General features: G+C 39.3%; 1 protein-coding gene across 4 annotated transcripts in view; it reads right to left on the minus strand.

Annotated features, from left to right (window-relative positions):
* Positions 1–4,569: 4,569 nt before the first annotated feature.
* SMIM14 (small integral membrane protein 14) overlaps positions 4,570–16,275 on the minus strand; it is a 58,600-nt gene continuing 46,894 nt past the window's right edge. For all 4 annotated transcript variants that reach the window (XM_005149124.4, XM_031048900.2, XM_031048899.2 and 1 more), the window contains exons 4-5: positions 8,320–8,468; positions 4,570–7,728 (exon numbers count right to left, since the gene is read on the minus strand). In XM_005149124.4, the coding sequence (XP_005149181.2) occupies positions 7,696–7,728; positions 8,320–8,468 (182 nt within the window). In that variant the 3' untranslated portion in view covers positions 4,570–7,695. The remainder of the gene's footprint in view (positions 7,729–8,319; positions 8,469–16,275) is intronic.

The following is a 16,275-nucleotide window of genomic DNA, read 5'->3' on the forward strand; positions in this document are numbered from 1 at the left end:
GCACAAAAATTAAATAATTGATGCAAATCCTATGGATGTCAAAGGAGATGTTCATAATAATCCAGTTTGTCTTTATAATTTGTGATCTTATTGTGTATTTGTGCAAGGTTTTTTCTAAATACCCCCTTAACTGGTTGCTGAAAGGTATCTTAGCAGGATGTCCATTCAGCTAAAGAGCAGTACCAATGAAGGTTTGCCACTCTCCAAGTCTTGTGTATTGCAGACCCTGTCAGAAACCTCTTCTCCTCTCCACAGAGAGTTCACCTTCGTGTTCATTTATTCTCAGGTGAGTTCCTATATGTGTTATTTTGGAATGAAAATTGTGAGAGCTGCTGGTAGGGCTGACTGATGAGTCACTGCATCTGGATTTTTACATTTTAAAGATTGTAATTTGCATAATGACTTAACTGTAAGTAACCTATACTTCCTAGATTACTGCTTAACTATGCATCCTACTAGGAGATTGTCTTTCCAGACCCTCATATTAAATAGCCTGAACTGTAATTCATGGAAGCATCCATGTCCAAGAAAGGTGATTATCATAATTTGTACAGACCTGCTTTGGGAGAATAGGCATTTTAGAGATATTTGTAAATTTTTGGCTACAGATACACATAGGACAGAGGTGATAAGCTAGTCAATAAGTTAGTGTTAGGGGACAGACTCCAAAAGGAGTGTTATTTTGACAATACATTTTCTTAGGTACCTAAAGGTACTGAGGTCTAATCTGAGCAATTCCATTGCCTGCCTCATATCTAAATTTGATCTGATCCTGAAAAAGAGCAATTCCTTTTCTATATGCTGTCATTGACCTGGCTTGTAGTGTGTGCTCAGGCAAACACTAACACCTGCAGGATCAAGCAACATGCAGTCAAAACATTTAGGGCTGCTTCATTCAAAAAGCTTGGCCAAGGAAAAGTGATAATGTCTTTTTAATATCATGTCTCAAAGGCCTAGAGCATGTACCAGTGTGAGATTGAATCCTGTGTTCTCTCTGTGGCAAATAGAGGAGTGGGCTTGAGGCCACATCTCTGCCTTTCCAGAAACCACTGAGCAAAGGGCAATCTGAATGCCAAAGGTGGGTGGAGGGGACACTCTTCACCTCCTGTGTGCAAGCTGTTCTGTTATGCAAGAGAGAAAAAATGATTTATGAAGGATTTGGGGATGAGGGGAATGGGAGGGAAGAGTAAGTGAGTGGATGGTTGTGTAATCTCTTGGCTGGCAGCCTGATGTTGGAGATGAGAGGAGAAGCCAGCAAGAACACTGGATATAAAAGAAGTTTTGTATCATGTCTAGGGAGTGTTTAACGTCAGACTAATCCCCCACCAGATTTAGCTGATCATTAACTAAAGGCAGATGTATGTGTAACCAGTTTGTGACACTGGCATCTCACACAGATTCAACAACCACTGTTGTTAAATCCTTATTTAACATTTGACACAGCACAACCAAGAGGCCAACCCCATGTGTAACAGGGAAGTCTGAGCTACTTGGCAGCAGGCCCAGGCTGAGGCAGAAAAGTGCCCAGAAGACTTGCCCACAGACCAGTTAGATCAGTATTTGAATCCATGCTTTGTTTTTGTTATGTTTTTTACAGTGCTAAGAGGAAAGAAGGAGATCCAGCTAAAGAGACAACATGGGGACATGTAGGACTGGGCATGCGTGTTACTCTGGAAAAGGCTCCAACAGCTGCAAAAAGCAAGTTGTGCACCGGGCTTGGACACAGGCAGCCAAGTGGCTGAGCTCAGAGCCAACCATAACAGTTAACTGCACAGAGCCAATATTACGAGTTGTTACAAGAGGCATTTTCCACCTGGTGTGTTCCTACTTACCTCCACATCTCCAGCTCACCAGAACTCTGACTTAGCTGTTTGATCTGACAGTTTGCCCAAACAGCTTGTGATTAATCTGGTACAATATTCTGTTACTGACAACCAGCATCCCAAACTGCAATTATTGGCTAAATTTGTCCCAGTCACACTGGTTTCTGCCCAGGGTCAATGTGCCTGTTTGTACAGGGCCCAGAACATCTGGATGATAATTTCAGCTGAACTTGTGGACAGTACTGCAATATAAATAAAAAACAAAAAGCCACAAAGGATTAAAAAGATGTTTAAAAATCAGAGGAAGGCCACCCTGAAACTCTGAGGAGACTGTCCATTCTTTCAGTTCCTGAACAACGTTTTGTTTTCTGGTATATGACCTTCCTCTAATTAGATTATTTAAATCTCTCAGAATACACAGAAATTATTCACACTCCCCCCCCCCCCCCCAGGCATGATTACATTTGACAGCCTTATCTATTGTTTAGTAAATACCTTTTTTATTTTTTTTCCTTTTTTTTCCCTCCTCTTCTGATGTTCTGGAAACCACACACATTACATCAGACATCAAAGCTGTTCCTTCAGAAGCAGTTCTGTGGGTAACAGCACTGCTTTTCTGAACAAAGAGCATGCTAAATCTCCCAACAGGAGAGCCATTTCAGGCATTTCAATAAAACAATAAGGAAGCCTTAAATTCTAAACTAATGGAATGGAAGGAAGAACAGCCAGATAAGACACTGCTTTTTATCACAGCCCCACTGGAGAGAAATCACCTTGCAGCATGAGTTCTTTGAAGGGTTTTACTCAGCTGGGCTGTCTCATTGCCTTCACAGTTGCTCACATAAAATAAGGTGAGGATTTGATCCACTGTTACAGTATAGATAAAGAAAATTTGGCGTAATCTTTTCCCCCCTACATACTGAATCCCAACAGAAGCGTAGAGCCAGAAGGGGTGTCAGAGACAAGATAGACTTGTGATTCAAATAGCAAGCTAATATTTGATGCAGGGGGAAAATTATTATTTGAATTTTCAATTTCATCCATATAAAACTGAGAATGGAAAACAAGGCTGTGGAAAATCACTAGAAGAGCTGAAGGAACCAGATTTTACTCACCCTCACCACAACAAAGCAGGTTTTGATGTGTTCCATACAGTGCTTGATGTAGTGTCCAGTCCTGTGAGGGCTTCTGTAGATCATTTTCTTGCTAATCGTATTATATTTCATCTACAAGTTATGCTCCAAATTGACTTCCTACACCTTTTCTGAGGTCTGCTTTTTATACTGAAGCAATGGCTGTGACCTTCCAAATGTGATACAATTGTGAGAGTTTTTGTTGGTCAGCTTAGGAAATGTGCTTTCTTGGCTCTAATAGCTTCTCTTCCATTTTAAGGGTATTATTTGAACCAGAAGAAATTAATAATCTTCAAGAATTTTAAAACAGATATAAGTCTGAAAACTACACAGTCATGAAAATTATTCTTCTGTTTCATCATCTATAGCCTAGGGGACATAATAACACACATAAATGCAAAACTATTTTAAAGCTTGTTACTTGTGACCTTTGATTAGAAATTACTGCTGTATTTTCAATTACCATGGTGTAAAGTATTTATCACTTTCAATGCAAACAAGAAAAGTGAAACTTTAAAAAGCTGTATATATATATATGGTGAATTAATATTTATTGTCATGTATTGAAATTGGTTTGTTTCAGACACTGCCTTTGACCAACACTTATCTATGCATATTAAAAAGGTAATGCAGAAGCCAAATTCTTCTAGTTATTATATTTAACTTCAAAGTGCCTTCTATGGCAGTTAGCAGTAATTTTGATACAAGATCAAGTAACAGTTGCTTTTCTTGTATGAGAAGAGACAAATTTTCAGTTGATGTTGATGAGTGTTAAATCCCTGGAAGCCAGTAAGAGTCATGCTGTTTTACAAGGGAGGATGTGGTTCATCCCACCTCTTTCCCCACTCCAAGCCCCACCTCTTTGCAGTGAATTGCACTGTAGGCTGGTGGCTGGTACTGAACAAGTAAGGGTAACAGGAGAAAAGAATTCAATTTTCACAGGGAACCCACTTAATGTTCATGGAATGTTTTGCTGCAATGATTTGATGTATTTTTCCCAAACATCTCAGATAAAATACTTTTTTTTTTTTCAGGTTTTGGGGCACACTAGTAATCACTATCTACCTGATCTGGTGATCTTGAACTGCTAGGTCTCATGCAGATCCATTCAATACAGTTAATTTGGACTTGCGGTAATTTCCTTTCCGCATCACTTTTCAGAATAGGCATGTGTATTCTTGACAAGCATTTTAACAAGTGTGCTAAGTAAAGTTTAGCTTTTGTTTTAGGGGTTAATATTTGAGAAAAAGGGTAAATCTTGATGAGCAGACATACATGATCTCTGATTAAGATAATATGGTTTCTAAATTGACTCATACATCTAAAGCATTTGTTATTATGTTTTATTATTGTTACTAAAAATAAATTCAGCTTTTGTTTCTGATTCTCTGGTATTTATTACTGCTATCTTTAAACAGCTGTATATTATTTTAAACCCTAAAGTTTCCCTTGTGCTTCCCTCCTTTTCCTTGGATTAACACAGGAATCCCTAATGTGTGATCTGAGCTACTGCTGGGGCAGTGCTCAGCATTTCATGCTGTGCTGCTGGAGGAAGAGTGGGAACAGTGAGGAAGCAGCATCTTACACAAAGACTTAGAGACAAAGACAAAAGGTTACTAATGATTGCTATTTATTTTGTTAAGTCAATAAAAAGTGCATAGTACAAGCCCTTTATCCCAATCCAAGTACTCAGTAAAAGATACCTAGGAAACCGCAAATGGCACAGATGATTTTTTTGTTTGGCGTAATTCAGACATTTTAAACCACTGATTTACATTAGGTACATCACATCATCACTCTTCCTTTTTCAATCATGAACATTACAAGGCTAAATGATCTGCAGACAATACATGGATACGTACAATTTCTCATTTCAGAGTATAATAATTGTGTTAAGCAGACTCTAAAAATACTATTGTTTTAACAGAGTTCTAAGCTAAGGTGTAATTGTAAACTTCCCTCCATATTTCCCAAGTTGCTACAACTTGCATCTCTTACTAACTGAACTTAAAACCCTCATTACAAAATTAATCATATCCTGAAGCTTCATATACCACTAATCTCTTCCACACTTCTCTAAATTTATTATTAACATCTGTAACCATGATACAATTATTTAATTGCAAACTACATCACTAAAGGCCAGATTTCTGCCACCCTTATTAAAGTTGCTACTAGTACATTATCTCAGAGTAGTCCCACAAACTTCAGTGCAACTACTTGATGAGTAAGGCACTATTTAACATGAATAAGAGTGGCAAAATACAGTCCTACAATTAGTTACTTTTGTTTTAATTAAGAGTGGTGATCTGAAGGTTACACCTTGGGGAGAGTATCTGAATTTAAAAGGCATTCATTTTGATGTGGGATAGTGGCCTGGCTCTTTAGTAAAACATTTTACAATAAAATATTTCCAATGTTTTTCATTTACATAGAAAATTTAAAATAGCAATTTACATGAGGAAAGCATACATGTATAAAATCACTGGGACAATTACTTTGAGGAATTTCAAGCAAAGACAGTTCATTTAGATGTAAAACACAACATTGCTCTGAACAAAAAGTTAATTTATCGAGACTGTTACTGCTGGGTGTACATGGTGAGTTTTATAAATACATACACAGATAGTTAAGTAAAGTGAGACTGATCTGCCATGAACCTCACCAATTTCCAATAGGATAAGGAGTGACACTGAAACGAAGCCTGTTTCAGTTGGCTTTTTAATCAACTGGAAGCCTGTTTTATGCTTCCAATACTGAAGAATTCTGGCCAAAAATCCTTGGAGAAAAGGTCAGTGTAGGAGATTATATATATTTCCTTGTTGGGTCAATAAAATGATGCTGTATTACTTGTTTTGTTCCAAACAGTATCCCAAACATAAACACACACAGCAGGCGAAAAGCAAGAACAGTCAGACTGCTTGTCCCAGTGACATCTTTACACAGTGTTTGTGGCCTGTACACCATTAGATTTAACAGGACAAATTCTCTCAGTGTCTCTGCTGCAGCTCCACTGCTGTACATGGCACTGCACTGATGTCACTGAGAGCATCTGCCCAATCTTCTTTGTTTAACTTTGTTTTTTTTTTTTTACACATGCCCCTGTGCTCAGAAGCACATTATTCCACAGAAATTCAAAGGGCAGTTCTGTCAAATTACAGAAGCCTTTCTTCAGGTCTATGCTGTACCTTTACAAGGAGGCTTGCCTGCCATTTACCCTGAGGAGGAAAACCCAGCGCTTGTCAACCATGGGATCTGATGTGAGATTTTTGTTAGAGCTCACTAATAGAGACCTTTGTGCATCTGAACAGTGAGTCCCTTCAGCTCCATAACTAAAGTCCTCATGAAATAAAGGTTTGTAGGGTAAGGCTTCAAATTCCCATATGTCTGTTCTACTGACCTTTATGGAAAGAAGCTTCATGTTGGTAACATAAAAATGTTCTTTACAATTATTCTCATCAATTTTTCAAATTGATCAAGAAAAATATACAGTGTTGCTTTTCTGTACATCTTTAAAATTTTCTTAAGTTAATGTACATAAAAAAGTCATTCCCATTTGCCACAATGGGAGATGTGCACACGTGCGTGCACAGCCACACATACGCACACATAAACACCCCACACATACACACAAATAGGGAAAAGACATGCCATATCTAGTCACCTGCGAGTTTGTTATTCTACAAGTACAACCAGTAGATAAAGATGAAATGTTAAGAATTGCTGATAACACACAGGTGAAAAAACCTGAATATCCAGTATATGCTGTATACCAAAAGTTGGTAACCTTGGTAACTTCTTGGTATTATTTCATTCTGTCCAATATACCTTACATCATGGCTAAAAACTTGTTAAGATACCAATTATTATTAAAAGACTATACCAGGACAGAAAAGTCTACTAAGTTCTTCTCACTAAATTTTCTTTCATAAAGTCTATAAGTAAACAAATCTCTTTTTGGGATATATATATATTTTGACAACATAGTGAATAACATATATAATTTATTAATGAACAAGATTAAATTAATTTCTTTTTTGGTGGTAAAATCTTTTGTGTAGACTTTCCAATATATGTGTCAAAGCTTTGACAGTGGCAATTATCACATTCACTTCTGTGTGTAAACGCACATACACACACTCACAGAGTATAATTCTAGTGGACAATCCGTGCTTTTGCCAACAACCCTGAAAACTATGTTAGTGGTACAAAGACCAGACTAAAAGCTGCTCTGAACCCAGGGCAAATATAAAAATCACTTCAATTTTTCACCACATAACTAACCTCATAGTAATAGAACTCTCAAAAGCATACTGGAGAAAAAATATGGGTTAATCTGAAGAAAGGTCAGTAACCTTCCATTATCATAGATGCACAGGGATTTTTTTTCTTTTGTTTCAATGCATATCAGAAATCACTGCAAAGAAATTAAGATTATTGTAACAGAAAGAGACCGAGTGGAATGTCCACAGTAACAGTAACAACCAAAAAACCCCTGCAATGCCTTACCATTATTCAAATTACAATCTACTAGGAATTGTAATAACATACAAAGCAAAAATTAACTCAAAACTGAAGTTGCTAAAAGCAGTTCATGAAGATAACTGCTGCATGGTAATTCTGCTCTATATAAATGAGAAAAGAAAACAGTATTGAATGGAGTTTAGGAGTAATCTGGTCACTTCGTCCATTTGGTCGTGCAAGGTTTTAGCTACTGAACTTTTCCAATACTGAATGCTCTAGTCCACTGGCGGGGCTGGTGGTTCTTGTCCCTAGGGAAGGGATGAGGAAATGAAAGAAGGAAAGAAAGAAAACATGTACAGGATTAGAAACAGCGATTCACCCAAAATAATTTAGTAATAAAAGAATTTGGAGCAGTTATATTACACTTTCCTTTAAGATCTTTCAGTATCTCTTTTGATATTCTGAGTAAATGATCATCAAAAAAAACCTGTTCCCTGCATCAACAGGGATTTTTCCATGATCCCACACCTAGGACAAAGACCACCTTCCCAGTTTCATGCTGTAATTCTGTTTACTGACTTCGCTTAAGGTTGTGATTTTCCCCTTGTACATACCAAGGCAGAAGGCAGTTCCAACCAGGGACAGCCAGTGTCCAGAGGACATTAGGACCCACACTTAGTCACCCATACCTGCTCCATCCCATGGCAGGACTCACTTGGCCTTCATGATTCTATTACTTTCACTTTGGTTTTACTCATTTTCATTGTTAATAGAGTTCCAATAAAATACAGGGGGAAAAAAAAGTAAGGAGAACTTGACTTTAAAATAGTCTGCAATAAAACAAGATACAGTTAAGCTATTGTAGAGTTTCTCTGCAGGGCATTTGGAGATGCACTTACATTATGCGGGCTGGTTGGCTTTCCGGCTGTGTTGGATCCTCTCAGATTACTGGGTCTCAGTAAGAACAAGACAAGTGCAATCACCACCCACGCCATTATTATCATGGCAAAGCTGATGCCATTGTCACTGGAGGAATTTGGTCCTGGCACTACAGACAAAGAAACCCCAAGTTATAACAGAGAGTGACAGCAGAGTTCTTTCCCCAAAATGAAAAAAAAATTAAAACCGCATATATGGTTCACAAAAAAAGCTCTGAAATATTTTTCAACTGAGTTTTCTGATTAGTCCTTCCTTTTGGCTTTGAGACAAGTAATTCTTGGTTAGTATTACATCAGGTTTTTATCACATTTCTTATCCCTTTGAGAAAAGAATCTATTTCATAAGATTTCACTGGAATACTCAGAAAAACCATTAATATTTCTTAGTTCACACTCCTAATGAACTGGAGGTGATAAACACACATTTTGTGTTTAAAAAATCAAACTTCATTTTTAAGAAATCTAAACAGATGCAAAATATATTTATGTGGGAAAACCCCCACCTGTATGTTTGTTTTTTGCCTGTTTGAGGCAAAAACCTCAAAACCTTTAATTTTTTTGAAATGGAGAATAAGACTAAAGAGATGAAAGTTTAGGCTCCATTTTCAGGCCTCACACAGTGAACACACTAATTTTAGCAAGAAGGGAGCAAGCTAATGGTTATAATTTTGTTTGCTACAGTAAGTTATTTCTTGAGAGTTTATTTGAAGAAGTGTCAGTGTCAATATGCCAGATCTCCATGACTGATCATCCAGGTCATGTGGTATTTCTGATAGCATCAAAGAAAACCTATCTGTCAGGAGGGGAAAAAATGATGATGAGATACATGAAAAAGTGAAGCCAAGGAATACAACATAAAACTTTTACACCTAATTTTCATGCAGAATGGCTGAGACATCAAAACATTGAAATAAAAATGAGAAAACCTCCTTGGACTGGACATAGCTGGTTGGTCTTTCTGGATCCAGAACCTCTTGCCAATACCTGCAGATCTGAAAACAACTTTTCTCCTCTGAAACATAACTCCAAATAATCAAACCATAACTAATGTAAGCTGTATTGTTAAGCCAATGTGTAGTTAATTATCTATGGTACTTCCATAGCTCCATTGACAATCGGGTCAGGCTGGGTATCGGTCAGCGGGTGGTGAGCGGTTGTATTCTCTTCCCCTTATCTATATTTTCTGTTTCTCAATAATGTGATCAACCTGAGCCACCTGGAGCCACTTGGGCTGTACATATTTTTGGTTTCTAAGGGAAAGGGAGTTACATTCTTTTGATTCTCCTCCCCATCCCTCCAGGAGCCGAGGGGAGGAAAGCGGGAGAAGTGAGAGAGTGGCTGCGTGGTTCTGATTTACGGCTGGGCTTAAACCATGACAGTTCTTTTTGGCGCCCAACATGGGGCACAAAGGGTTGAGATAACGACAGATCTGACCAGAATGTGTCTAATCATATCTGTGATAAGCATTTATTGTTTTGGATTAATAGTCACTCATCACAATGATTTATTGGTTCTCAAAGTTGTTGCTCTTGATCTCACAGTTTCAGCATGTCGTACCTTACTTACAGCCGGTATTTGCTGTGATAGTGCTTATTGGCTGGGGGCCTTGGGCTAAAATTCTTGTCTCATTGTACTTTATGGTAATGACTTGTAATACAATGGAATTATTGATCATGAAATTGATTTGGCTTGCTTTCCCAGTGTGGGCACCACCTCTATACCTTGGGAGGTATATAACAGAAGTGTATAGCAATTACACGTTTTTTCCCCTCCTCGGGTGGTCAGCCTATCAGGGAGATATTCCCACACACTTTAGTGACAAGTACAGAAGCTACTCAAACTCTGACTACAACAGATAGCACAGCTACTCCAGCTCCAAGCACAGCAGTTACACCAGTCCCAGTGACAAGTACAGCAGTGTCATTCGAGAGTTCTGAAGGTTTTGAATGGCCTTTGGGTACCCTTGGGACCTGCCTGCTGATTGTGATGGAGATCACCATGCTGGCACACATACAGAGTGTGTTTTACCCATGACCATTTTGTCTGATCTTGAAAGTTAAGCGGAGTTGTGTTTGGGCCTTGTCTAGGGTTAGACGATGATATAGGAGGACCAAGAGATTTTCCCAAGGCTGGACAGTCATGAGTGGCAGGGTGTGTGGGACAGTATGGGTGAGTATCTAGGCCAGTGGGCACCTCCAGTGCTTTGGAAGCATCAGAGATGGAAGGCAGCTGTATGGAGTCCCCAGCGACAATTTGCAGAAACTGCTGAAGGGGAGAATGAATTATTTTGAGCCTGATAGGCCCACGACACCTCAGGCCATCAGGGCAGAGATGCAACATAGAGATGGACTCATGATTGAGGGGTGGACTTAGCAATGAACACTATTGCCCAGGGTATTCACAAGTATGAAAAGTGCTGCAATTAAACAAACCAAGCGGTTAAAGCCTCTTTGGTATGGAGGAGGACAGATGAAGTACAAACATAGGGAGGCCTTGCAGACTGACTACATCACACTCTCCTGCTCTGAAAGATTGTTACAAGAGATGGAGCCCAAAATTATAGACCAGATGGACTCAGCAGCTTTACAGGGATTGGTTCATACACTAAGGAATGTTCTTTCTCTCTCTCTGTGGATATATATATATGTATATATATAAGAGTGATGGTATATTGAAAATGTGGGATCTGAGCATGATGTGAATGGTATGGAATAAAGGGTGGATACTGTCCTGGGTTCAGCAGTAGCAGTCATTTTTTCTCCTTCTTAGTAGCTGGTGCAGTGCTGTGTTTTTGACTTTCAGCCTGGGAGCACTGCTGATAACACCGATGTTTTTAGTTGCTGCTCAGTACATGCTCTGCCAGGGGGGAGTGGAAGCCAGGAGGAAGGAGAGACAGTACACCTGACCCAAACTAACCAAAGAGGTATTCCACACCACAGCACTTCATGCCCACTATATAAACTGGGGGCAGTTACCCAGAAGGGCTAGATCACTGCTCAGGTCAGGCTGGGTATCAGTCAGTGGGTGGTGCGCAGTTGTATTCTCTTCCCTTGTTATTTCCCTTATCATTATTATTATTGGTGGTAGCAGCAGTGGTTTGTGTTATACCTCAGTTACTGGACTGCTCTTATCTCAACCCGTGGGAGTTACATTCTTTCGACTCTCCTCCCCATCCCTCCAGGAGCAGGGGGGAGGAAGGGGGAGAAATGAGACAGCAGCTGCATGGTTCTAAGGCTGGGCTTAAACCACAACAGGTACTTCCATGGCTTCATAGACAATAGTATCTAAAGACCTAGCATCTTCATTAATGATACAGATGAACAATTAATACAAAGCTATACTGAATAACTCCAGAAAGAGCTGTTCTATTTTACTATTCATGATGAAAACTTTAACATCTAGTAAAACTCTAGTGATACTCATATCGTTCAGATTTTTCAGTTGTCCCAATTTATTTGGATCATCTCATTATGGAGTCAGGTCTGGATTCAGTATCAGCTGGAAGTTGTTCTTATTTAATATTCACTAGGTAACATACACACAATGAACTGCTGGAGTAATCTCCTTGAAGGTTAATGCCGATACCAAAGAACCACCCTCCCCACTGTCATACTGGGTAGCATTTTTAACGGAGGTTCTTCCATGAAAATGGTTTGTTCTCAACACAACAAAGGGGCGCTGTGTGAAAGCTTGTGGATATGATATTCATAACACTGCTGCTCTGTGAATAGCATGAGTTCACGAGAACCCTTCATGAGTTGGGGCTGTTTGACTGATGTCTTTTACTGACATCACATGCACCCAAAAACATCAAAGAAAAAAACATTACAGAAGCTCATGTTTCTGACAGCACAACCACCATTCACATGTATGAGCAAACAAAGCTGCTGTACAGCTTTGCCTTTCAAATGTTCAAAACACAGACATCTCAAAACTTGAGAAGTTGCTAATGTAGAGGAATTATATGACTAGGAGTTTAGACAATTACAAGTGACAATTCTTTTGGGGATATGAGTTAATAAAGTGTGCTGGTTTTGAGGAGAAGGTATAGTGCAAAGAAAATAAGTAAGAATGCTCATCTTTTAATTCATTACATTAACATATAACTGACTCAGAAAGCATATGGAATTGGGCAGCTAAGAGTTTAGACCTGCAATTGTGTTGAGGGAAAATATCACTGTTATCACCATCATATTTTAAATCTTGAATGACCTTTATATATGCAATCCCGTGAACTAACATATAATTTGGCATGAAAAGAACTGTTTTATTCTGGGGCTTCCAGACAACATTAATAGCTGTCTCAAACTACCTTCAGCAGCACATAAGACAGCTTTGGTGCATACGTTCAGTAGCACATCGAAAATTCCAATTACCTGTTATGCTGGATCCCCCATAAAACGCAGAGAAACAGGGACTAGTCAGACTGCCTTCTGGAATTTTTGCTGAAGGACAGTGCACTTAGGGTCTGTGGTTAAACAAAAGTTGGGATAAGTAAATGTTGCTAGGTCAGCTCATGCTGCAGGTCAAGGAAGAGAGCAGAAGGAACCACAGAAGGAAACCACACACATTTGTGCAAGACAATTTCTTCCAGCCTGCACTGTAATACAGTTTAGATGTAACCAAGTGAGCTGAAACATGTTCTAAACTAAGTTAAGCAAGACAACAGCTGATCACTGGATCAGCTTGGCCTTGTACTACCTACTCAAAGCATGCCAGATACTAAACCAGCCACAACATTGTTTACACTATTCAAGAACCGCTAAGCCCACACTTCTCACAAATGACCATGTGTTTTAATAAGGATGTGAGATATTTCAGAATCTGTTACTTTAATCTCTTAACAGAAGGAGATGAGCATAAGCGAAATATCACATAAATAAGGAGAATCACACTTTTCAAAGCTTTGCACCACAAATCAAGAGAACAGAAAAGAAGCTGTTTCAGCTACTGGGAGCAATAATATGTAGAAGACAACAATCTTATGCTGCAAAGACCTCCATCACTAAGCTTAGAAAACAATCAGCTAAGACCATCTTGTGGATAAAGAACAGTTGAGTGAAGCTGAAAGCATGCAGAATGGAATTTGTGCTGATAGGAAGAATAAAAAAAATCTTATTTTGAGAGTTCACAGCCACAGTGCTTTTACCTAGAACTTATATTTTGCAGGTAATTTAGAAGTGGGTTTTTTGATTCCTCGAAGAATAAAGGCTATCCTTTAAGAGAACCTATCCTTTAAGAGAAACCTAGATATTTTCTAGTATTTCCAGATGGATATAAGATTGTTCTGTTCTGACCTCACAGATAAATGTTCCTGCCACCAACCATTTTGATGGATGGATCTAGTTATTAATCTCCAGTGCCTGGGTGACATCAACTAGTACAGAATGTAGCAGTACATATTCCTGAGTCACTGAGTAGCATTAAACTTAGTTTCTAACCTGCCTTCCCACAGAACACTGAATCCAGCCCAAGGTCTTCATTTTCAGAGCATCTGGTCCCCTGGGCTCAGCACACCTATATACCCACACACTTCTGAATGAAGCCTCTGAACAGTTCTGCCTCGGTGGTTACTTGGAATTATTTTACACTATAGCCGGATTACCTTCAGGCAGAAAAAAGCATTATGAGGACCTGGTCTGAGATTGTGGCATGAACTCCCGTGGGAGCTAACGACTGGTGAATCCTATCTGTTGCCTCATGTACAAGACACAGTTCTTTGACTTGCTTTGTCCCATAGAAACACAGACAAGGTCACATAAATTAGTCTTCTCTTGGAGAGAAATGGGAAGGGGTGGTGGTGGAGGGAATCTCCTGTGACACATGTTTGCCACCTCATTTAATGTTCTACTTGAAGGCAGTCAAAGCTGTTAAAATTATGAGTTTGGTAAAAATAATTTCTAAAGATTAAAGGTCAACCACCTCGTGACTGAAATCTCAAGAATACAATATTAAAATTAATAAATGTCCCTGTTAAATACTCCTCACCTGAACCTAGTTCTTCTCTTGAAGTGCTATTTTTTCATTCAGAGTGAGGTTGTACTCTAAAGAAAGAGAGGAAAGATTGCATTTCTTTTACTGTAAAAGTATATTCTGTGTGGTGCTCTTTGTCTGCCCTCTCAGGGTACAAATATCTCCTTTTGGATCTTCAGCTTTTACTGTTTAACCCTTGCATGTGGAATGGCAAGAGCATGCTCTCTGACTTGTGCTGCCTGGTTTTTACAGTGTTTTTAGCCTTGCCTGCTCTCTGAAGCAAGGCAGAAAGCCGTACAAAGAGAAGCATCTTACAGATGAGTCATGAGGGAAGACAAAGAGCCTGTGGGACCTTCCCTGCAAGCTGACACTCTCAAAGGCAAGGATAAGGAAACTGAAGAAAGCCAAAAAGGACTTGAGCAGAGAAAGGGAGAAGGGAATTACCAGAAAAGGGAGGGAAGAGCTGGCAGACATTTCAGGCTGCTGTCACTACCCTACATGAGTACAGCTCAAGATGAATCACAGATATGTATTCATTTTAAAACACATAAAAATTTGGAAGTAGAGTAGACAACATTTGAGACAGTCATCTCTGACCATATTATGAGCTAGCAGAGCATGAGAATAGTGTTGAAAATATGAATGTGGTAAATCCAGGTCACAACATTTGGGAATTGCTAGAACACAGAGTAAAAACCAAGGCAGTAGTCCTCATTTCCTTTGACATGGAAGGCTGGCTGTGAAGGGACATGAGCCATCAGAGCAGCTCAGTACCAGCTGTGATCCTTGCTGGGCTGGATGAACTGCTGATATTGCAACTGCCACACACTTCAGAGACATCTTCCCTGCCCTACCTGCATTAGGCATAATTGAGAAAAGAATTATCACTCTTATTCCTCATTTCAGGGCAAAATGTAAGATCTTCTGATTAGCTGAGCATAAACAATCCCAACAGAATATTAAATGTGTTGCATATTCAAAACTTGCAGCCTGTTTTCTCCAAGGCACCCACTGGAATGGAAGAAACAGTCATCAGACTGATACATGCTTTATCATCACAGCAGATATTTGGACAGCAGAAAATCAGCAGACAAAAAGCCATCAAGCAGAGTATCCAAATGCTCTCTGAAGTGCTGCTAATATCCTCCTGGATCTTGGAGTACAAATGTAAAAACACTGGTTCTGACCATGGCAGGAAACTCTCTGCAGGGTAGTCACTGCAAATATAATGGTGCCAGCAATGATAGATAAGAATTTAGAGCTAATAACATGAAAATGCGAATGGGGGAGCCTTGGAGTTACTGCTTTGATCTAGCTTTAAAAATCTACAGATATCTGAAATGAAGGGTTGAAAAAACAAACTGTGCTCAGGAAGACTCAAAGCAGGGTGTTTCTGAGAACTTCCAGCTGGTAGCAACAGCGTAACACATGACGCTGCTGTGACACTGGTTGAACCACAGCCCTGATGCCTCCCAAAACAAAACCACATACATCTCATCAGTTATTCCACAACCCTGCAACTTAAGAATTTGTGTACGATGACATTCCCAGCTGTGCTTCCAGATGGAAGATGAAATCCTGGGAATGAGCAAATGGGTGGTAGTAAAACAAGCTTCTTCATATTTAGGTCCTGAAATAAGGAATCAAAGTCAGTGAGTAACAGGAAATGAAGCTCTGGGACCTAAGGAAGAGGAGACCCACCTCAAACATAAGCTCATCAGAACAGGATGAAGCAATGGACAGAAGACTGTCCCAGATTTGTTTTAATCTGCCCCTGAAAGCATCTCTAGAAGCTTCTCCAGGCTCAGCCTGTTTATTTTTGCCTTTGACTCCTGACAGTCTTACAGAGTTCATGTTCACCCAAGCACAGAATCACAGAAGCATCACAAAATAATCTGACAAATAGGCGGTCAGTGTCATTGCATCAGCAGAAAAATACCTTTG

This window comes from Melopsittacus undulatus, chromosome 7 (genome assembly GCF_012275295.1).
Source record: "Melopsittacus undulatus isolate bMelUnd1 chromosome 7, bMelUnd1.mat.Z, whole genome shotgun sequence".
Classification (NCBI taxonomy): domain Eukaryota; kingdom Metazoa; phylum Chordata; class Aves; order Psittaciformes; family Psittaculidae; genus Melopsittacus; species Melopsittacus undulatus.